The sequence below is a fragment of the Numenius arquata genome, chromosome 16 (assembly GCF_964106895.1).
Source record: "Numenius arquata chromosome 16, bNumArq3.hap1.1, whole genome shotgun sequence".
Taxonomy (NCBI): Eukaryota; Metazoa; Chordata; class Aves; order Charadriiformes; family Scolopacidae; genus Numenius; species Numenius arquata.
The window spans coordinates 15,109,999-15,132,933 of record NC_133591.1 but is presented as its reverse complement, the minus strand read 5'-3'; the positions used below and the strand labels follow the sequence as shown (position 1 = coordinate 15,132,933).

The following is a 22,935-nucleotide window of genomic DNA, read 5'->3' as shown; positions in this document are numbered from 1 at the left end:
GAGAATTCTTGTTTGGCTTGAGTTTTTGGGGAGGGAGGCTTAAACAACTCCCAAGTAGATAAACACAGCACCAAACGTCTGACCTGTTACCTGCCGCGGTCGGACCCCAGGACCCACGTTCCAGATCTCTCTTTAGAGTTTCTATTAATTCTCTATATAACTTTATATGTTGGAGCACTCTTTAAAGCTTATATATTAATGCCTGACAGCGAGCTGACGCTCGGGGATCTGCTTCAGGCTACGTGCCATCAGCTGGAGCAGAGAGGGAACCAGAAGATGAACTTTGTGTCAGGAGGACGCAAAGCCTTTACTTTTGCGTAGCCTTTACAGAGAAGCCCTCACTCCTTGGGGTTGGCACTTTAAAGATGTATTCTTTTATAAAGCTCTAACCATCTTTAATAAAGGGGATCGCTTCCACGTCCTGAAACACAGCCACCAGACACTCCACAACACCCAAGGTGACAGAGCACTCGTCTTCCAAGCGACGAGAATAAACACCATCCTTCTTAAAGGATAGAAACACCAAAATCCTACAACATCCGCGTGTTTATATTTTTATCACTCAACCGATACACGAACCACAAGAGGACCCATTAAGACACCACCACTTTGAATCAAACCTCGCAGTCCCCATCTCCGACACTCATCTCTGTATGAAATCCATGGCGTTAGAGACCCGATAAAGCCAGGCAAGACTTTGGAGCCCCCCCTAAGTGCCATAACCTCCTTCCTCCCCCCGTAACAGCCCCCGGCCCGGGCAGCCTCCCCCAGAACACCATCCTCGGCCGCCGCAGCGCTCCCGCTTCCAAGGCACGGACATCCCACAGATTCCCGGCCTCTGGCAAAGAGCAGCAGGAGCAGGTTACCAAAGGGAACCCGTCTGAGGCGAGAAGGGGTGGGTTAATTTAATTAGCGGGGCTGTGGCTGTGCGGGCGGCTGGAGCAGCCGGAGACGCTGCAGGAGGAGGCGAGGGACAGGAGAGCAAGGGGGCGCCCAGCCCCCGCACCCCCGAAGGAGCAAACCCCGAGTTTTGCTTTAAGAGAGGAGAAAATAAAAATAAAACCCTCAAACTCTGTAAACCCAAAAGGTTTTCGTTCTGCAAAAGCTTGTCCCCCGCCACCGGAGGCGCCTGCCCGGGCCCGACCGACCCCCGGGGGTGGCACCTCTCCCCGCAGCCGCCGCGGCGGAGCCGGGCCAGGCCGAGCGGCCGCCGGTACCGACCCGCTCCCCCCCACCCTCCCGGTCTCCGGTACCTGTAGTAGCTGAGGAGCCCGTTGCTGAGCACGAACCAGCGGCGCTGGTAGCCCTTCAGGTAGTTGGTCCACTTGAAGAGCCAGCCCTTGTAGGTGTCGGAACCCGGGGCGGCAGCGGCGGGCGGCCCCCCCGCCGGTCCCCCGCCGCCCCGGCCCCCCGGCTCGGCGCTCATGGCCGGCAGCTCCTGGCAGGCCAAGCAGGGGACGGCGCTGAGTAAAGAGACCAGCCCGCGGGTGCCGCCGCCGCAGAGCGCGGCCGCCTTCCCCATAGACCCCGCGGCGCGGCCCGGCTCCGCTCCCGCCGCCCCGCTCCGCTCCGCCGGGACCCGCGGGGAGGTGGGAGGGGGGGGGGGGGGGCGGTGCCGGCAGCACGTGACGCGGGGCGGGGCGGGGGCACGTGAGGCGGTGGGGCGGGCGCCCCCTGGCGGCGGGGCGGGAAGAGCCCGCGCCCCCCCTCTTGCCCCCCGCCATATTGACACCCCCCCCCCCGCCATTTTGACCCCCGCCGCCATTTCGCGGCCCCGTCGATAGCGGGGGGGTGTCGGGGCTTCGCTGCGCCGACCCCTCCTTTACAGCCAGTCAGCAGGGGGCGGTGAGCGGTCAGTGCCTCAGCGGAGGGTCGGAGAGAGCTCTGGAGAGCGTGGGGCTCAGCCTGAGGGGAGCCCCACAGCCCACCATAGTTGTGCCATTGCCCCAACGCCCCTCACTAAAAACACCCACAAACCCCACTCTTAAAGGCGTTTTAGGGAGAGGGTGACCTGGGGAAGAATGCAAACCAGCCAGCAAACATGGAAAAGCTTTGAGATCGCTACATAAGCACGTGTGGGGCAGGGGGCCAGCATGAGGGGCGGCAGTGCCGGGCCAGGGGGAAGGTGCTGTCACAGCCCAGCCGGCAGGAAAAGCCCCATCCCCATCCCCTGCTGCCTCACCAGCCCATGGTCCTGGGTTTTATGGCCATGTCTGAGGGGGATCCCTCTCCACAGCGAACCCAGCCACGGGGATCCATGGCAGAAGCTGCCCTGCCAGGCGCCCCCGTGTCCACTGAGGTCCTTCCCCTCCCAGCCCCAGGGGATCGCCTTCCTCTGATCTCTCTAATCTGCTCTGATCCCCCCCAATCCCATTACTGCTCGCCCATCACCTGCGCCTCTGCCTGCTTGCTCATGGCAGCCCCAGCCGGGAGCTCCTGCCAGCCTTGACAGCGTCTCACAGGGCTGAGGTGTGCGTGAAGGGGCTCCCCCAGCCTGTGACACCGGCCCTGGAGACACCTCCATGAGCTCACTTGGCTTGTAGCTGCCAAGGCATTGGAGCAATGGCACAACCGTGTAGCCTGAGGATCTGGGCAAAGCAGCTCCTGGGGTGAAGCAACTCCATCCACTGCTCTGGACACTTTCTTTTGCCCCTGTGAAGCTGGTTGAACGTTTTCTCCCATTCTAAAGAGACGCCTCTGAGAGTCCCTCAGCCACGAGCACCAGCACCTCTGGCACTAGCAGGCAGTGAGGCAGCTCTACAGGCAAGTCCCATGTCTGGAAACAGTCTGAGAGTGCTTTGGAGTCTCCCATCAGAAGGTGTTCTCAGTCTGTCAACCAGCTGAATGCCTCACCAGATAGGCTTTGACATCTGGAAGCGACATCTGGAGGCAACATCTGGAGGTCGCGGACAAACTCTGAGACAGGGAAGGATCAAAATCAGTATCCAACCCCCCTGACATCCTCTAATTTAAAAGCCTGTCCAGACCTTCTGCCAAGACCTGAAGGGCAGTGGGTGCCTGTAAACTGAAGAGCATCCCTCCTGCTGTAAATACACCTCAAGCTACCCACAGGGGTGCCAACACCTGAACGTCTCCACGGATCCTGGCAGCAAACAAGGAAAGAAGCTTCCTCCAGCCATGTCTAAGGAGAGGGGGGGGTCTCATCTGATCCTGCCTGTCCCATCCTTGGGATTCCCCAGTGTTTCCAGCATCCGCTTGGGATCGGGCCCTGCGTGGATTGGCCGTAGGAGGGCAAAAATCCTGTGATGGTCATTGAGCATAAAGGGTCAAGGACAAATCTGTCGGGTCCTCGTGTTGGGTATTTGGTGTGCTCTGTGGGATCTCCCCCTCACTGCGAGCTCAGCCCTTCTACACCTCCAGGGACTCTTTGTCCTTAGCAAAATGCCCCCCTCTCTGCCTTGTTTTGCATAAGGTGGTAAAAAGCATCTCAGCCATTTTATACCCTTTATGAGATGAGGACTGGAGCCTGGTGGCTGTTTGGGCTTTGCAGCCATTGTCACTGCCCTCTCCTGGGAAGGGCGGCTGCCAGGAAGGGCCACCGAAGTCAGGGGGTGAAGAAACGTCACTGGGAGCCTGGATCCAGAATGCTGTTTGCTCCCAGCCTTGTTAAATGCAAAGAATTATGCGAGAGGAAGTGCCCAGGCCCTTATGGTAACACATAATAGCCTTGTTTCCCTAGAAAATTAAACAAATAAGACACAGCACTCTGTGCGTGACAGTATCGAAGCCCAATTTCAGTCCTAGTGAGCAGGAGGGTGAAGAGCTCTGTGGTATGAAGTTGCCACATGGCTAGTGAAAATGGGAGACCGGGGGGGTGTTGACGCTTGACTCATGGCCAGGTGAAAGGGACAGGCTCCAGTGTGCTCCTGGGGCACAGGAAAATCCAGAGGAGAGCATGTGTCAGAGCAGGGGTCTGCATTAAACTGGACCCAGTTTGCTTATGGCTCAGGGAGTGGGACGTGGGGCTGGGAGCAGGGCAGGAGCTGGGCTGTGCCACAGCCCACGCTTCCGATGGCCCCAGCCGAAAAACGCAACCTGCCTAGTCAGGACTTGTCTCCTTTCTCCCCGATCAGTGGTGCAACTTCTTCCTGTAGAAAAGGACATCATCTCTCAAATCCCCATGAGGAGAAACCCTGTCAGACGAGGGGCCTCATCCTGCCCCCAGGAATTAATTTATTGCCAACTTTACTAAGAACAACATGGAGTTCTCACACACAAGCAAGGAGACCAGGAGACCAACGCCAAGGAGACAAGCCAGGAACCTGCACTCCCAGCCCAGTCCCTTCATCAGGAGACAGACACCCTCCTCCTCGCAGAGGTGGCAAAGCCAAACCTAAAATGGTGACACACATCTTCACATCAGTGCCCTGATACACTCCAGCTACAAGAGGCAGTCCCAGCCCTGGAGAGCTTGGGCCTTGATGCAAATGCTTTCTCAAATCTCATGCTTTTATCTGGAAGAGCTCAGTCCCAATGGAGTCAGCAGCTTTGCCAGGAGCAGAGAGAATAGATTTTGTGCTTTATTTCTTGGTCTTCTTGCCCTTGCCCTTGCCCTTACCCTTCTTCTTCTTCTTTAATTTTGAACTGTAGAGGGACCGGACCAAGTAGCCTTTCCAGAAGGCCTGGATGCGGGTGGCAGCAAGGCTCAAGGTGTTTAATTTCTTCAATTCCTGCTCCTTCTTCTCCTCCTGTTTCCTGCGCTCCTCCTCAATCTCAGAGTACTCCAGGAGAAGCACAGCACGTTTCTCCATCAGCAGGGACAGCTGGTTCTTCTCCTCGGTGTAGGCAGCGTGAATGTCCTCGTACTCAGCCTGGCAAGACAGCAGAGACCAGGTACAGCAAGTCTGAGTTACAACAGTTTTAGGGTTCTTAAACCCATCCTGAATCCAGGTAGAACCACAACGGAGAGCTGAGCCTTTCCAAAGAGACTGAAAAAGGAGGCGTGTGCCCAGTAACCAGGGAATTTCATGAAACGCCAGGTTCCAGTAGCTTTATGCTCCTCTGAAAAATACTCTCATAATTCCCCCTGTGTTGTGTAGAGCATCCGCCCTGCTGGGAGCTCCGTCCAGGTAACACACACACAGGCCAGGGCCCCTCCTGCAGATGCTCTGAGAAAAAGGACGAATCGCCACAGTCTGGGGAAGGCAGAGCCTGCGCCAACAGCTTTGCTCAGAAGGCGTTTCAATGAGCGGCACTGAAGCCCAGCTAATTCGCTGTGCATGGCTGGGAGCACGAGGAGAGCCAGGCTGTGTCAGCCTGGAAAAGGCCCAGGACAAGCAGCTTTCATGGTGTCACTGCACTCCCCAGCTCAGCAGCGGTTTGTGCCTTTCCTGATGCCTTTGAGGAATCCACGCGGAGATGGAAGATTTGGGGAACCGGCAGTGTGGAGCTGTGTCTGCCTTAGCAAGTTCTGCCCCTAACCTGCTGTGACGCGGTGCTGCAGCCACCCAGCTGACAGCAAACCCCAATCATCACGCTGCTAAACACCTGACTGGGGGGGGAGCAGTACTTACAATTAGCAGCCAGCTTCTAGGCCGCTCTCTACATTTTGCTCTGTTAATAATTCAGCAGCTTTTATCCATCTCCATAAATAGGGCAGGAACAGGAAAGCAACTGGGGTCTTCTCAGAAGCGAGGCTGGGGGTGCTGCTGTGGTTCTCAGCCTTTTGGGGTTCAGCTGGATGCCAAGGCAGCAGAACGCAGGCTGCTCAGTTTCTGAGACATATCTCAAGGGGGGCAGCAGAAACAGGAGCATGATTCGGACACCAGGCAGGGCCAACAGGACTGAGGACGGGAGCAAAAGTGAAAGCCCTGTTCCCTAGCGTCAGGTGGATGTGGCAACCCATCCGCTCCCAAATACTGTGGGGATTTAGCAATGGAGGTAACTTTTTCTGAAGTTGAAGCAGCAGAGAAAATCCTGAACACAAGGGCAGGACAAAGATACCTTTCCTTCTAAAGCCTGTACTTCTGGGTGGAGAACTGCCCCTCACTTCCACAGCCTCCTGTGTAAGACCCACGAGTCCATTTGAACATATCACCTCATGGGAGAGCAGAACACTTTAACGAGGGTACCTGTTTTTCTTCCATGTGTGCGTCGTATTTCTGGATCCAGTTCACAATTTCCGTCTCCATCCTGCACTTCCTCTGAAACACAAAACAAGACACAGGCTCCTTGCGGGCACCTGAAACCTTGTAAAAAGTAGCCCGAGAGAGAAAACAGTGTAGCTCTGAGCTCCGGCATCATTACATTTGAGTAGAACACCTCCTCCTTGTGGCAAGCTTCCTTCAGCTGACACCTATTTTGTTTGCCCTGGTTTGGGGAATCTCGTGGGACATGCCCTGAGGCCAAAAGGGCCTTATTAGGTTTACAGCATGGAGCCGGGTGAGGGCTGAGGATAGAAACGCATCCAAAAGGTGCGTTCTGCAGGAGGAAATGAACACACCTGATGGAATGTGGCAAGTCATCCACAAACTGGGGCAACCACGTTGAAACTGAAGCAATAAAGAACTGCTAAACATGAAAGCGGGATAGAAAGTACTCAAAAGATGGTGCCTTTTAAAGGAAAATATATTTCTAGCTGTAAAACAGTTTAACAGTGGCTATACTGCAGTATAAATGGGTACGGGCAGTTTACCCCAAGCTGCTGTGTCTGTGCTCCGTGGAATCAGCAAAAGATAGAAACATTGGAGTTGGAAGGGACCTTAAAAATCATCGAGTTCCAATCCCCCTGCCCTGGGCAGGGACACCTCCCACCACACCAGGTTGCTCAAAGCCCCATCCAGCCTGGTCTTGAACACTTCCAGGGATGAGGCAGCTACAACTTCTCTGGACAACCTGTTCCAGTGCCTCACCACCCTCACAGTAAATAATTTTATTCTCTTCTCCAGGCTGAACAACCCCAGCTCTCTTAGTCTTTCTTCATAGGAGAGGTGCTCCAGCCTTCTGATCATCTTCATGGCCCTACGCTGGACCCGTTCCAACAGGTCCATGTCCTTCCTGTGTTGAGGATTGTAACCAAATGTAACCAAAAAGAGGAATATTTTCTTCATTTTCTGCCCCAAAACCAAGGGGATGGGAGATGCCAGCTACTGAAACCATCTCACCAACTACTCAAACCATCTCATATTCAGAAACAAAATAATATAGAAAGAAAAAACTTGCTCTAGCGTGCAAGCAGAGGGGAAAAAGGTCATTCCTTGAGGTGAACAAACTTGGACACTGCTGGTCCCTTGGGTGCTCGTTACCGTTTCTAATGAGGGGACAAAGCACCCCAAAGCACGCTGCAGAGAGGGGCAGGGAGGTGAGCCCTGCACCGGGATGGGCAAGACCCCGCTCTGACCTCCTCCTCAGCCAATTCCAGCTTTTTTGCCACCTTTTCTTGGAGGAGGGAAGGGAAGGGAAGCGCTGAGATGGGCAGGAGCCACCCAACCAGATACTGCCGCCCATAAACAAAGGAAGTGTTTTTTGAAGAGACCATCTAGATTGACAGGGGGGACATAACAGAAGCAGCAGTTACAACAACAATAAAGCCTAAACAACAAGTCTAAAGAAACTATTTCCTCTAACGAAACATGCTGGAGACGGTATCAAAGGCTGCTGAGGTCAGAGGAATTCAGCACGTGGCCATTTCCCTGTGCTGTCAGCAGCACACCCTGCCCATGTTGCTGCAATTGCCCCCATCACTCCTCCTGGTCCCGCCACAGATGAACCCCCCACCTTCTCCAAGATCCATCCTCTACAATATTACGTTATTTTTTCAGAAACTCCTGAGGAACGAAGTCAGCCGATCTGTGTCATTAGCTCAGCAAACCCGTGCATCTGCAAGACCTCTTTCCCGTCGCGTTTAAGCTGCACATGAAAACCTACAGAAACACAACATATTCTTAGCCTGCATTTTTCCCTTCCAAATCAGTGTCTCTTCGTAACTGTTGCCCCTCTCCAAGAAAGCGTGGGGGATCCTTAAACCCTTTTGACTAGAGCTACGTACAACAAACAGCTGAGAACAGTCATTTTCCCTGCAGCTGGATTCCTCCCCAGGCCCCAAACATTTCCGACTTGTACCCAGAAGAAAGTTATTCCAGCAGCGGTACCAGGCAGCCCACACCTGGATTTTGTAGAGCTGCTATTTCATGGGCTTACTCACCAAGTTTCACCAGCTTCTCACCACACACACTCGCTTTCAAGTTGGCAGTTGGAGATAGAAAAGGAGCGATACCAGTATCGGCCGCCAGCTCCAGCCCCAGGAGGGACAGAGGGACACAGGGACGGTGCTGGTGCTCTCCGGGAGGGAAGGAGGGAGGGATGGATGGATGGATGGATGGATGGATGGATGGATGGATGGATGGAAATCCCTGGGAGGAGACATCGCTGGGAGGGATATAGGAACTTGGGGACAGTGCTGGTGCTCTCTAGGAAAGAGGGATAGGTGGATGGATGGATGGATGAATGGATGGAGGGAGGGAGGGAGGGACATCCCCAGGAGGGATGGAGGGACACAGGAACAATGCTGGTACTCACACCACCTGGTTTCTCACTGCTCAAATCTTAATACTTGCTATTGAGGAGCCTAAAAATGCTGTTTTCTTGCACGTGATGCAACTCCTTACTCCTACAAGGGGTCATCCTCTGCCTTCTGCCTCCGTCAGAGCACATTTATGCTGTAGATGGCCTTTTTACCACCTCTCTACACTTACACACACTCATGTGGGAGAAAGGCAGATGTCGGTTCAGTGAAATTTCTTTTGACTTCACACCAAACCCCCCCCCCAATTTAAACACACAATTTCCAACATGCACCTCAATCACTGCCAAGCCAACAGCTGGGAAACAGGAACCTGAGACAGAAAACTTTGGCCTAATACTGGATTTTAATACTTTTCAGACAAAACAAAAGCTGTGTCTTCATTTATATGAAGAGCAAGAGGGGCTCCCTTGGATGGGGGGGGACTACAGGTCCCTCCGCTCTTCTCCCCTCTCCACCCAAGGGCTGCATCCCCATAGGGTCCCACCAGTTTGTGTCTCTGATGACTGATGTGCACGTCAAGATGATGCCACAAGCAGGACTAGAAATCGCAGAATCCAGTATTTAAAAGGCAGGCTAACAGGTTTTCTTTGGGGATTTCAAGGGGTCTTCTCTGTCAGACTGCAAAAAGCCACCCTGAGCTGCCTCTGCTCCTTTCCATCCTTCTCCGGTGAGAGCTCTGCTGTGAAACCCATCTCCCCGGAGCCAGGGGGGGGGTCCTGTGCCTGCGGCCCAGAGCTTTTTGGGGTGCAGAATGTTGCATCCCCTGCTCCTGGCCCCAGTCACAGCTTGTCCCTGGCCACAGGCACGAGGGAAGCTGCTCCTCCTGCCCCCTCGGCCCTTTGTGCTGAGAGGAAGGGGCAGGCAGCGGGGTGGCAGCCTGGACGCACACCTCCCGTTCATAAAACACACCGTTATGTTGGGATCAGTGTTTTGCTCCTCCAAAACAAACAAGAAAACCAAAGCCTTTGGTCATGGCAACAAATTCCTAAATCTAATGGTGATGGGGCAGTGGTTTCTGGTGAACAGAAGCTCTAAAGAGGCTGCCCGAGGTGCCCATTGCAGTGGACGTTCTTGTGGGAAGAGCTGTGAAATCTCTGCCGCTTCCCTTGTCTCTCTCAAGTCCCACGAGAACTCTTTGCCCCGGCAAAGCTGCCTGCCCGGGAATGGGGCCTGTTCCCTCAGCCTCCTGCTCCAGCCCCATCTCATAGGTGCCTTTGTGATGTTCTAGAGATAAAAGGCAGCGCCAAGGAGCGTGTCAGTGCGAAGCCTTGGAGGACACTCGCTTGTCCTCAGCTCTTCATGAAGCTTCACCCTGACTGAGAACTGAGAGTGGAAACCCTTCCTGATAGTGACGATTATTAGTTATTAGAACCAATATTAGTTGAGATTATTAGTTTATTAGGTTTATAGTTTATTAAATTATTAAAACTAAAAATCCTGACTATTACTAGTGACGTCTTCTGCCATCAAACTTACCCCCAGTCATGGTAAATACTAACTCGGGTTACTGCTACAAGTAATTAAAGTTTGTCTCAGGCAGAGTTAAGTCGTCTTTGATTTACACAACTGTAGGAAACGCTACAATGGCTGCCAAAATCATCATTTCTTCTCTGGGGTATCTTTGCCGTTAGATCTAGGGGGGTTATTTTTACCTGGCGGGGACAAGCAGGGGGATAACTTTATTCACCCTGTGGGAAGTTGAGCAGAGGTGAGGGTGCCGCGTGTCTTGCTAAGATGAATTGATGTCTGGGCTCTCTCCTGAAGGACACGTCTGTCCAGGGAGGGAATGCTGTGGCTGAGCCACAGAAAGACAAGCCCCATGCAGAGGTTGCGGGGAATTCCTTGCCCGAGTGGCAGAAGCTGGCGCAGCCGTACCAAGAGGAGCACAGGTGAGTGAACCCAGTTGGTGATCTTGATGGAGAAGCTTTGTTCTGTTTTTGCCGTGGGGATGATTGATAGACTTCTGTGACAAAGGGAATAAAAGGGAAGGCTCTGGGAAAGCTTGTGAGACAAGCGTGCCAACGCTGGATGGGGTTTGTGCCTTGGTTTGGCAGAAATTCCTGCCTCTGCTGGCCACAGAGGGTTGGGCTGCTGGTGGCCACAGTTTTGGGTGAAAGTAGGGACCGATTGTCAAGAATTTGGAATTTGATAAAGCAAATAACAGCTTTAAAGGCCTTTAAAGGCCAGCAAAGGGCCTTTAATAAAGCAAGAGACGCAATCTGCTTGCTGCCCATGTTCTAACCTAACGATTTTGGCCTTTTTATCCCTTCAGAAAGAACAAACCGGACTGTGAAAGAGGCCAAGTGGAAAAGGCCCAGCTGAGCCTGGAGCCCTCTACCGCCAAGCGGCAGGACGGGAAAGCTGGGAGTGACTCATCTGACAGCGATAAAGAAAAGAGAATTTCTGAGGGCATAACACCTTCAGGGAGGAAGCGGAGTTTCTCTCAGGTGGACAGAGGCTTTTCCTCCCTTTTTGAGAACGATAAAGAGGAGCAGGAATTTGAACCACCAACCATGTCATTTGAGGAATACCTTGCCTATGATGAGCCCCAGAAAAAGAAAAAGAAGAACGTGGTCAATTCCTCTGTCTCAGCTGGGGAGGAAGAGCAAGGGCCCAGCATCTGTTTGCTGTGCAACACCAGCCTCAATGGCCCCATCATGAGTGCCCAAAGCCCCAGCCTCAAGAGAACAAATGAGAAAAGGGCAGAGCAGGAGCCACCAGAGGCTCCTAAACCAAAGAGGGTAAGGTTTTGAAGGGTCTGCAAGTGAACCAAGGATGCGGGATCAGCTGCTTTTGCTCCTCTGCCCTCTGGGGCTTCTTAGTTTTCCCCTTGGAGGTGCTGGCTGTGTAAAACCTTGACTGCCGAATTTTTTTCCTCCACTTTGACACATTTTGCTCTTCAAAAAGTGTTTGTATAATCTTAGCAGCCTTTTACAATGCTGAAAAAGCTGCTAAGGCTGAAAAGGTGCCCCATATCCATGTTATGGGTATGTGACTTGCGTGTACATCGTCTCCTTCCAGATACTTTTAGACATGGACATCAAGCTCCCAGACATCCCCCTGCCACCGATCCAGGCCAGCTGCGGCCCTCTTCCCGCTCGAGAGTCCGGTACCTGCTCCCAGAAGATAAGGAGAGGTATGCTGGGCAGGCAAATTGGTCTGAAATGGGCTGCAGCCACTCTGTGTGGGAGGGAGTGATGGTGGCTGGGTTCAAGTCTTTCTGTTGGGGTCTGGTGTCCCGCCTCTTGATGCCCAGAGCCCGGCTTGCAGCCAAGCGGTGGCTTCTCTCCCACATGCTCTCGAAGAAATGAGGAAGATCCTTGGCTTGGGCTTTGGCCTTGCCCTTCCTCAACCAGGTTGTGGGTCTCTTAGAGAAGCCTTGGCCCTTGAGGTTGCTCTCGGGAGACTCTGATTTGTGTCTCCTGTGCCGTTCCTCAGCCTGGGCACTTGGAGAGACTGGTGCCTGATGACCCACTGGAGCTATGGCACCCACAGTTCCTTTCCCCTCCCCTCATCTTGTGTGGTGGCTGCAGCGCTGCACTAGTCTCCACTGCATTCAAGGAGTTGAGCCTTTTCCCTTGGTGAGGAAGGGGCAGGATAAATACTCTGCATCTTGCTTCTCTCTAGCGACCTGTGAAGCGGGTGGTGTTCCTCTGCTGGAGCCAGCGTTGGGGAGATGCCCCCCAGAGCACCTCTGTGGCACTGAGGAACATCACCATGTGAGTGCCTGGGCCTGGGGAAGGGCTGGTGACACGTGGGAGTGACGTTCTGTCCTCATCTGCAATAGATGAATAGTCAAGAGCAGCGCTCCTTACAACAAGAGGTGGCTTTTGCTACTCCTGAGTTCCTGGAGTTGGCATCTGCCCCTCTCTTGCTGCAAGTTGCTCCCGAAGCTGCCTTGCCCTCAGTGCTGTTCCAGTGCCACTGGCACCAGCCGGTGCCTAGGGAGAGGGGAGTGAAGGTGCCCGGGGGGATCCCAACTCACAGGTGGGTTTGTTTCAGGTCCTCACTGAGGATACAGACCAACTCTGGCGCAAGCGGTGGCTCCGAGACTTCAGGAGCGAGGAGCCAGAGGAATTCCAGTCCTGGCGGGAAATGTACCTTTACCATCAGGAGGCACGAGAGCGGCTGCAGCTCACAGCAGCCCAGAACATTGGCTCAGCTCCCGCCAACAACGGTAGGGAAGGGCTGAACGATGGAGAGGGGTCTGGGAATGCTGCCGAGGGGACATCTTGGTGTGGGGAAAGTCTTCCAGGGTGGCTGGTCTAAATCCAGTCCAATTTAGGAGCTGCTTAACTCTCTGTTCTCTACGCAGACAAGCACTGAGGAGCCTCCTTTATCATAAGCTGCATCTAAGCAATGTTTCCTTTTGGCCTCCTACAGCTCAAGCGACGGAAACTGTGTCTCTGGACTCCCCGCCAAGGGCCCCTCAGGATGGACAACAGAGAGAGGAGAATCTTGGGACTGGAGGAGCTCTGCTGCCAGAGAACACCAAGTGAGTGTTTCTCAAGGAGCGTTTGCTGTTCAGGGCCTCTTCTCCTGGGCACTCCTGCCACCATCCCCCTGAAGCTCTGTGTCCTGGCAGGAACAGACACTGTATTCCCTCCAGGTCCTTTTCCAGGGAAACCTGGAACTGTAATAGCCTCTGTCACCCTGGGAAGCCTGGAGATCCTGGTCCCTGCTGGTTCCAGGTGCTCTCAGCCACGTTGCTCTTAACAAACAGGGCTTCTACCTGAAGAATTGAGTCAATCCACACTGAATCCTTTCCTGAAATGTCTGTCCCGTCTCCTTTTCAGCATAAACCCAGTCCCGTACACATCTAGCGAAAGCCGCGCACCCACCGAAAGCAACGCTCCTGCCATGAGGGAGGAGCTGCCCAAAGATGGGCCCAGGGCCACCCCGCTCTGGTCCGTCATGGCTTTGCGGTCCAGATTCTCCTGGTTTCCTGTTCTCAAGAAACCAGCAGTGAAGAGTGAGTACAAACCGCGGAACGTCCCTGGCTCTCCCTCAGCTCCCCCTTCACAAATGCACCAATCTGCTGCCTCTGCCCTAAGAGAAATCCCGGCTCGGCAGGAGGGGGGATGTTGGTGGCCTCTCTCCTCTCCCCAAGGAGAGGCTAAAGGCTGTTCCAATGCTTACGCCTGCCTTGGGTCTGCTTTGACAGGGCTGCAGCTTGGAATTGCTCTCTGCGCCCCTCCTCTGTGGCTGCTGCTTTCATGGCAGGGGTTTGGCCTGATTTGTGTTTTCTTCTTTCTTTCTCTCTTGCAAAGGCTTCAAAAGGAAGTTCTCCAGAAGATAAGGTTAGAGTGAAGACCTGGGACTTCCTCTCGCGGGGAAGGTGAAGGCCTGGCACCAGCGAAGAGTGAAAGATCCCAGGGCCCTCATTCAAGGTACATCACTCCCTGACAGCAGTGCTGTGGGCCATACCCACACCTGAGGATGCGGCTCTAGGATTAATTCAGGGGCCGTTGAGCAGCGCCCAAGATGGTTCTCGGGCCTCAGCCCAACCCTTTGCTCAAGGCTCCTCTGGGGCCTCAACACAATGCCAGACTCCCCTTCCCTCCCCTCTGCCCCTGCCCCAAGGACAGAGGAGAAATAAGGGCTGGCACAGCGCTCAGCGGAAGAGAATATATTGTTAACTGATTAAAAATACAGCAAAATGGCAGGAGCCGTTAGTTTGCAGCACAACACACACTGAAATGCTGCACGGTGACGTGAAAGCATCTGGGACTGGAACAAACTTACAGCACAGCAGAGGCTGAGAACATTTGTCCAAGACCTTCCAAAGAAGATGAGAACAGACCAAACAAACACCAGAGAGCTGTTCAGTGAACAGTTGGAAAGAAAGACAAGGAGGAAAAGAAACACCCAGAAAGCAGCAGCCTACAGGGGTTTTGTGGAGCCCTCCTGGGAGGGCTCTTCCCAGCAAGGTTGGCCCCGCTCAGGGCGCACCCACAGCTCCACGGGGCCAGGCTTTGGGAGCCACAGGACCAGCAGCAGCTTCTTCAGAGCCAACACCATCAGCACCCTCCGCTACAGGCACCTTTTCCAGCCAGCCAAGGCCTAGGGCAGCCAATATCATAGACTCATAGGAATGTTAGAGTTGGAAGGGACCTTAAAGATCATCGAATTCCAATCCCCTGCCCTGGGCAGCAACACCTCCCACTACACCAGGTTGCTCAAAGCCCCATCAGGCCTGGTCTTGAACATTTCCAGGGATGGGGCAGCCACAGAACCAGCAGCAGCTTCTCCAGAGCCAACACCACCAGCAGCCTCTGCTGTAGGCCTGTCCACCCAAGGGATGTCCCAAGGGCTCCCAGGCCACCGTGAGCTCAGACCTCAGCTATTTAGACCACAAGTGCAATCTCAGGCCCCCCAGGGCCTGGGCACGTCTAAGGAGAGGGAAAGGAGACCTCTGTGTCCTGTAAATCTCTCTGCCCAGGCACTGGAACAAGCTGAGCAACTCACCAACAAATGCTGTAGGGGCCTGCAGCCTCAGGAGAAACTGCCTGGTAAAGTCACTCCGTTACAGGAGGTGTAAATGTGTAGATTTGGGATTTTGTACTGCAGCTCTGACTTGCATTTGATGCTTTGTCAGCGCCCAGCCCCACTGCCCACATCGTCCAGTGCAGGAGTGAAAGATGCCCCATTAGCAGCGTGTGTCCTCTGCCCACGGGAGGCCAATGCTTGTTTGGATCAAATAGCAAGTAGGAGTAAAATGAGGGAGGAAAATGCTCTTTTTCCAGTTCTAGATTCTCTGTGTCCCGTGCCACCAGCGTGCTCTGCCCAGAGCAGCGCTGTTGATGCAGGGGCCGGAGCCTGCTGCTCCCGTTTCCTCCTCCTGTATCCGCTCAGCACTGCTATAAATCACATTTCCCCCTCATTCAACTCAGCCCCGCTCCTTGGCTCGTGTCTTCAGCAAAGAGCCGGACAGAGTAGAGCTGCTCGGCTCCCAAGATCAGCCGCGCTCAAACCTACAATCAGCTCTACAAGATGGCTTTATAGAAAGCCAATATTATGTTTGCTCTGCTTACCCTACACCAAATGCCTTGTTTCTTAACATATGCCTTGTTTATCTTGCTGCAGCCTTGCTGCTCTGCTCTCTGACCACAACCTCTCCAGCGTGCAGTGTCCCAGCGCTGCGTAGAGGTGTTTTCAGAGCTAACCCAGCAGGCAGGAGGAGGACCTGCGAGCTGGCTGCTTCCCTGCTGTCACCGCAGGGCTGCTTTCCACTGGAATCAGCAGAGCACGAGGACAGAGCAGGTATAGTCTGACAAACAGCATGTGCCTCCTGCCAGGAACTAGCAGGAACCAAGTCATGACTTGCAGCAGCCAGACCTGACAGCGCTACAAAAAGTTTTAAATTTCCTGTTCTAGAGCTTTCCTCCTGTTTACCTTTTGGAGAGCCAGCTCTGAAGCTCGATGCTCCAGTACAAGTGCGTTGAGTTGTGCTTCCAGCTGCTGAACATCCTGCTGTAGCCTGGCACACCGCTCCTGGGAGGCTCCCAGCTCCTCTTCTTGCCGTTTTTCTCCTTCCTCCTTGATATTCTGGATGGCAGCCTTGCAATCTGTGGTCAGATCTCGCATGCTGCTTTTGAGGTCTTCGATCACGTTGTCCTTCTTGTGAATCTAGAGCCAGAAATAGCATGGAGAGATGCCAGTGAGGCACACGGCGGGCAGGAGAAGTAAGGAGTCCTGGCAAAGGTGGGGGAGATCTAAGAAGACGCCCTGCTGATCTGGTAGCAACAGGGACCTGCCACTGCTGGCTCAGAAAACAGAGTTAGATTTACTTGGGGTGCTTTGGAAACCTTCCCCTGCTGCTCCTCTGTGAGCCTGTGAATAAAGGTAGAGAATGAACAAACCATAGCGAGCCCTGCTGGCACTGCCATCTGAGGAACAGCCAAAATCAGAGCCATCAGAGCAAGCCCCACAGCTCCCTGGAGCTTTGGAACAGGCTCAGAGTGACTGTCTGGGGGACGCTGCCTGTGAGAGAAACCCTCCGCTGGGAGCAGGGAAACAGATTTATTCATGATGCCTTGGACAAGCTGCCAAATCACACATAAAAATCTCAAGTGTCTCGATTCACAGATCTCCAAGGAGCGGAGGGAGTGGGGAAAGCAGGCCCTTGTCTCCATTAGCGCCATTCAGTGCAGCGAGCACATGACGAAACCTTCCCCTCCAACCCCTCTTGCAGGAAGGAGAAAGAAAAGCATACGTATAAAACAAAGGGCTGGTTGTCAGAAGCTCAGGGGCTCGGACGCTGGCACAGCCACGGACTCACAGAAAGAGCCTGGGAAATGCCCACTGGTTTATCCGTACCTCAGTTGCCTTCACCAAAAAAGTGAGGAACTCGTATAATCACATATTAATCACAAAGGCTGTAAGGCAGCTAGTATTGGAGTTGGCAGTCACAGAAATGTTGATTTTAAGCAAGAGAGAAGACAGAGGAGATATTAAAAAAATGGATTTTAATCAGACAATCTCTCGCTGGAATGACTTTTCATCATTTCATCAGCAGTGAATGAAGTCCCGCACTGGCAGCTGACATTGTAGCCCTGCCAAAATGCTACCGCAGCAATTTGTGCCTGTCCTGCAGCTCCTTTTTAAACTCAGTGACTTGTGTCATTTCAGTTGGCTGGTGAGAACAGGTTCAAAACATGCCAAATTCAAGTTTAAAAAAAAATCAGGCATGGAATAAGCATTTTTCATTATATTTTACATCGAAAATAGTATCATTAAATTTAGGATCTGGTTTAGAAATCATTTCTGGAACTTCCTCTTTAGGAACTGCAAGAAAGCAGTTTTTCAGCTTACCAAAGTTTTGCTTCGGTAACGCTTTGTTGGAAAACACATTCCCACAACATCATACCTCCTCCTCTCGAGTCCGGATTGCTGCTGCCAGTTCTGCCTGTAAAGCCGTGATTGCTTCAGTGTTTTTCTGAATCTGGAGGGAGATGTCCTCCAAGAACCGAATCTTTTCTTCCTCTTCTGTGGGACTAGTCAGGAGTCTCTCAAGCATGAAATTCCTGAACTCCTTAAAGGCTTTGATAAACACTTCAGCTGGTGACTCTCTCGCCAAGGCTTCGTATTTCAGAGCCCGGCAAAGCGAAGGGTTGGCCAGTAAGAGTCTCAGGACATCTCTAACAGAACATTTCAGACGTTGCTCTAGCAAGCAGAGGCAGCCCCGTTGTTCCTCAGCTCTCATGGTGTCATCTTCTTCAGAGCTGGAAAGCAGGTGCTCCATTTCATTGGAAAGCTTTTGGTGCTCGATCAGGTTATTGGTGATCTCAGGTCCCAGCACATCAGCAAACCTGTCCAGAGAGTCAATAATATGAGGGATCAAACTGCTCAGCTCCAGCCTGGCAATCGTCTCATCCAAGACAGTTATGATTCTCTCTGTCTCGATGCTGTTGGGTTTTAACCAACGTGGATCTAACACCTTCATGGCATTTGATGTGACCGTTGCCTTCTCTGGAGTTTCCATGCCCTTTACCAGGGGCTTGTCTCTTTGCTTCATGTCCTGAGATGATTCTTGGAGCACGGCTGGATCCCCTGTTGCCATGGCTTCAGTTAAACACTTGGGAGTTGAGTGCACTGAGGTCTAGAAAAGACACAACAACTACTCAGGGCGAGACTCAGTCAGAGAACATCTCTGCTGCTTCTGTCACATAGTCTTCTTTCTCGGATTTTATCTCTAAAAGAAAAATGTGGTGACATTATTAGAGAAACAATGTAGTTTGGGAGTTTCAGATTACAGCAGAGTTCTCCCTGGGTCCTGGGCACAGGATCAGGGCATGGGGTTAAGCAGCAGAACTGGTCTCTGTCCCAGAGAAGCTGCTGAACACCCACGGGAGGGGAGGAGAGTAATAGGCTTTGAAGGGTGGTGGGGAGAAAGCTCCCAGCTCCTTCTGAGCTGGAAGGCATGCATTGCAGTCCTTAGAGGTGTCTGGAGAGGGGCTTGTGGGACCCTGGGACCACCTTGGAGGGAAGGGCAGGGCTCCTGCTGTGAAACACGCACCTGCATCCTTCCAGGCCAGAGGGAGGAGGCAGGAGAAAGGGTCTCGGTGACCAGAGGGGCTGTGCTGGCCAGGAGAGGTGCAAGAGGAGGGGGCAGTGAGGGGGCAGAGGGCAGCTGACAGGAGAGAAGGGTCTGGGTACAGTGGGGTGCCAGGGGAACCAGGGATCCCCTGGCCGTGGGAGAGTCAGAGTTCGGGAGGTTCCCCAGCTGGGAACCCCCGGGTGAGGGTCCGGAGGCTCGGGGGGGCCGGGGGCAGGAGGATGCGGGGGGTATGTGAGGAGAGGCCCGAGGCCTGGGAGGACAGCGGCCCAAGGAGGATCTCGGGGAGGATCCCGGTGGGTCAGGGGTATCTCGGGGGTCGGCTCCCGGGAGGTGTCGGTCCCGTGCTGCCTCCGGTCCCTGCAGCGCACTCGGTTCCGGCCGCAGCCCCGGCCCCGCTCCTGATCCTGCCCCGGCCCCGCTCCCACAGCCCCCGGCCCACCCGGCCGCCAGAGTCCTCCGGTTGCTAGGCAACGGAAGCGGGGGGGCGGGGCCTCTCCAAACAGCCTATGGCGATCGGCGCTTGCCCCGCCCCGGGAAGCACCAACAAATCAGCGTCGCCGCTCCTTGATGGGCAGCGCCACAGTCCAATGAGAAGCCACGCCACGGCGAGCAGCCGTGAGGCGCGTGAGCCGCCATCTTGTCGGCGGAGAGGAGCGCGGCGGGGAGCGGAGAGTCGGGAGGAAGGCGGTCGGGCCGGTGGAGAGGGAAGGCTCCTACATTGCTTTTCTAATAGCTGTGTAGTAGGGAAGAGGCATCTCGACCGGTGTGTGTGTTCACAGCAGCGCTCTCTCCGGGCCCTCTGGCAATGCATTCCTGAGAGTCTTAAAAATAAGATGGAAAATAAACTTTATAACCCCCCGGGATCAAGTCTCCCAGGCCCTGGTCAAGTCATAAAAGAGCGAAAATGAAGTAGGGGCAGTGCGTCAATGAGTCGGTGCCCCGGAGCCCTGAGGGGGCTGGCTGTGTCAGTGGGCACGATGAAGGGCCCGCCAGATGGAGAGACGGAGATATCGGGAGGACGAGGGAATTGGCGGCCGAGCCACCCACAGCACCCAGCGGCTGTGACACGGGGCCTTTGCTGCGGGGCCCTGCTGAGGAGAGCTCGCGGGGAGAAGGGCCGGAATGTCATGCTGAAACACCCTCTGAGGACACAGCAAGTTCACATGCCTCGGGCAGGCTGGGGGTGCGGAAATTGAGACCGTGTTGCAGTATTAAATCACACAGAGTATACTCTGACCGGGAGTTGGAACATCAGAATACCAGCAACCAAGAAATTATCCCAAGTGTACTCTTAAAGAGGACTGTTTTTATAGGACTCTGCATTCAGGGCCATAAAAGTGCTAATGAGCTCCAGCTGATTAAAATGCTGATGCCGCACGTGCCCGGTTACTTGGTTACCTGTGAATTAGCGACGTCTGCAAAGAACCCGTAGGCCCTGGAAGACTGATCAGAAGGCCTGCCCTTGCTCTGCTGCGGGGTCAGCAGGGGTGTGCTGGGGAGAGGAGGGCTTTACTTGCCAGGAGAAACGTTGGCAAAGTGCCGAGCGCCAGCCTGGGCTCTGGTGATGCTGGCTCTGTCCTCAAGGGCAGGAGCCAGCGTGAAGCGGTGGCACGGTGGCTGTGACATCCCCAGGCAGCCTCTATTTCGGTGCACAGCATGTCTGAGCTCATGAATAAATCTCCAGCGCTGGGGACTGTGCCCACTGATCCAGCACGTCACCAGTTATTAATTGTATCCCTACACAAAGCAAACTATGGTCTGGTGATGAGAAAGGCAGTGGGGCTACCAGAGCCAGACTTTTAAGGCCTGGCACCGGTGAGGATGGATGAGAGGACACCCATGGAGGGGGGAGGCTTGTCCAGGTCTGCTGCCTCCCTGTACAGAGTGAGACTGCAGAGGAAACACAGAAGGAGGGCAGAGCTGCAGAGAGCAAGGCATGAGCAGGCCTGTGTCGGCTCTGGGGTGTCAGAGGAGGCCATGGAGATGCTGGGAGGGCTGGAGCCCCTCTGCTGTGAGGACAGGCTGAGAGAGTTGGGGGGGTTCAGCCTGGAGAAGAGAAGGCTCCGGGGAGACCTTGGAGCCCCTTCCAGTCTCTCAAGGGGCTCCAGGAAAGCTGGGGAGGGACTCTGGATGAGGGAGGGGAGCCCTAGGAGGAGGGGGAAGGGTTTGACACTGAAAGAGGGGAGATGGAGATGAGATCTGGGGAAAAACTTCTTTGCTGTGAGGGTGGTGAGAGCCTGGCCCAGGTTGCCCCGAGAAGCTGTGGCTGCCCCATCCCTGGAGGGGTTCAAGGGCAGGTTGGAGGGGTCTTGGAGCAACCTGGTCTGGTGGGAGGTGTCCCTGCCCAGAGCAGGGGGTGGCACTGGATGGTTTTTAAGGTCCTTTCCAACCCAAACCAGTCTGTGATTCTATGATTATCTGGCTGGGGAAGCAGTACCTTACGCACAGGCCACCTCCCACCCTCAGTGACCCATCCAAAGGACCAATTCAAAGGTAACATCAGGATTTGGTGTCAGGATAAGTCTGGGTTTGGGTCAAAATCGCTGCAGCCACCGGCACAAACGCGAAACTGGCAGATACCCAGCCTGCTGTGGGTTGGAGCCTGCTTGCTCGGTCTGCAGGCCTGGGACAGGCTGTCCCTCAGCCTCCGGAGAAACCGCAGAGCTGTCCAGAAACACCTTCTCATGCTCTAAGTTGGCCGATGGAATCTTGTGATCGTGCTGGATCTAGGTCTAGCAGATCCATGATTTCCTGGCTGCAGGGGGATCAGGAGCCATGGCATTTAAGCAGAGCAGGGCCATAAGATTCCAAAGGCGATGTGCTCTCAGCAGAATGTTTCCATCACAGCACGGCGAGGCGGCCCTTGGGGCATGGAGAGCTGCTGCTTTTCCTGGTGGGGACATCAGGGGTGAACCCTGGCCCCTGGGAAAGGCTGCCACTTGCCCTGCACATGTTTTGGCAATTCAGCATGTCCTGAAAAGAATGTCCTTTTCTTTCCAGAAGCTGAGGAGTGTTTTGAGTGCTTCATTTGAAACGGGCCATGTCTCTCCAAGAACTGCAGACTCAAGCTGTGGAGATGGGATCAACTGCCAACGGGAAGGGACAGAAGGGTCCTCGGGACATACAGGGAGAAAGCATGATGGAGTGGTGGATCGCATCCAAACCTTCTCTTGAGTAGGGAAGACGCATGGAGCACTGCAGCTCCCTCCTGGATGTGGGAGGTTAGTGACATCCCAGACCCTCAGGCAGGGACAGGGTGATGACACTTCCCCAGAGCAGCCAGACTGGTCCTGCAGCTCCATGCACCGCTCCAGGCAGCAGCAGCTCTTCTGCCAGCAGGGAAACCAGGTCGATTTGGGAGCTGGATGAAACGTCACCGAACCTGCGTCAATCCCGCCTCATCCAGGATGTGGAAAAACCGCAGATTCATCCTGAAACAATTCGCTGCGTCCAAATACACCAGCCTGCACCATTGCCCTGGGCCAGAGGTGCCCAGGAATCCAAACTATGTGGGCAGGGGAGCGGGCAGGTGTCCTGGTTTGAGTGACACAGGGCTAATTTCTCTTCTAATGCCTGGGAAAACTGCACTTCGGTGTTTTCGAGCTCCCCAGGTGCAGGGATGAGGAGGATCAAGACCTGGGCACTTGACCCAAGCTGCCAACAGAGTTATTTCATGCCATGAATGACACATTCAATAGAAATTAGAAAGTTTGCTGAGGAGTTCCCTCTCTCTCTCCCCCTCGGTGGCTGGATCCTGAGAACTCCTTGCCCCGGTTCCGGAGCCCCGAGCCCTTCCCTTCCTCCCGAAGCCGCAGCACTCACAGGGTCCCACATCGGCTGTCCCTGCGGGGAGTGCACGGCTTCTGCTGGGGAATGGGCTGGGGACAGTCCTGGTGTGTTTTATATTGGTATCGGGATCAATAGTGGCTCTTTAGTGTTATTGATGTTAATTACCTAGTCTGATTCGATTAAATCTGTTTATATTTCAGCCCTCGGGTTTCCTTGTTCTTTCCCTGATTCCCCTTCCCACCCAGGAAGGGGTTATTGAGTGATAAAACAATTGTCTAAATGACAGTAAATTGTTGTGGGTTTCTCAGACAGTAACAGTGGGGTAGTTCCGAGCAGGGAGGGGACATGGAGAGACCCTGTGTGCGGGTACAGCCCCAGCACACTGTCCCCAGCCATGTTGAGACACGAAGGCCTTGTGACTGAACACCTGAATATCAGAGACCTTCCTGGCCCCAGTGGCTTTCACCCCCATGGGAACCCCTCTCCAGACGCTGAACCCCACATCGCTGCGGCCGAGGGCAGCACAGCTCAGCGTGTGGCG

At 54.2% G+C, this 22,935-nt stretch overlaps 2 protein-coding genes across 3 annotated transcripts in view; both read right to left on the bottom strand.

The window, feature by feature from the left end:
- OSBP2 (oxysterol binding protein 2) overlaps positions 1-1,558 on the bottom strand; it is a 133,066-nt gene extending 131,508 nt beyond the window's left edge. The window contains exon 1 of one of the 2 annotated variants that reach the window (XM_074159487.1): positions 1,254-1,558. In XM_074159487.1, coding sequence (XP_074015588.1) covers positions 1,254-1,522 — 269 coding nt within the window. In that variant the 5' untranslated portion in view covers positions 1,523-1,558. The remainder of the gene's footprint in view (positions 1-1,253) is intronic. The other variant, XM_074159488.1, reaches the window with a different exon arrangement.
- A 2,617-nt stretch (positions 1,559-4,175) lies between these two features.
- Positions 4,176-18,107, bottom strand: DRC10 (dynein regulatory complex subunit 10). Its single transcript, XM_074159750.1, has 4 exons — positions 17,415-18,107; positions 15,941-16,174; positions 6,093-6,164; positions 4,176-4,832 (listed from the first exon to the last, which is right to left on the bottom strand). The coding sequence occupies exons 1-4, from the start codon at positions 18,105-18,107 to the stop codon at positions 4,542-4,544; spliced, it is 1,290 nt and encodes a 429-aa protein (XP_074015851.1). The 3' UTR covers positions 4,176-4,541.
- Between the last annotated feature and the right edge of the window lie 4,828 nt (positions 18,108-22,935).

Excerpts from the sequence above, each read along its gene's own strand:
- DRC10 (XM_074159750.1), bottom strand. The coding sequence starts at position 18,107 with ATGGCAACAGGGGATCCAGCCGTGCTCCAAGAATCATCTCAGGACATG. Across the intron at positions 6,165-15,940 it reads CAGAGCTGGCTCTCCAAAAG|AGGAAGTGCAGGATGGAGAC; the intron begins GTAAACAGGAGG and ends TTTGTGTTTCAG. Across the intron at positions 4,833-6,092 it reads CACACATGGAAGAAAAACAG|GCTGAGTACGAGGACATTCA; the intron begins GTACCCTCGTTA and ends CTGTCTTGCCAG.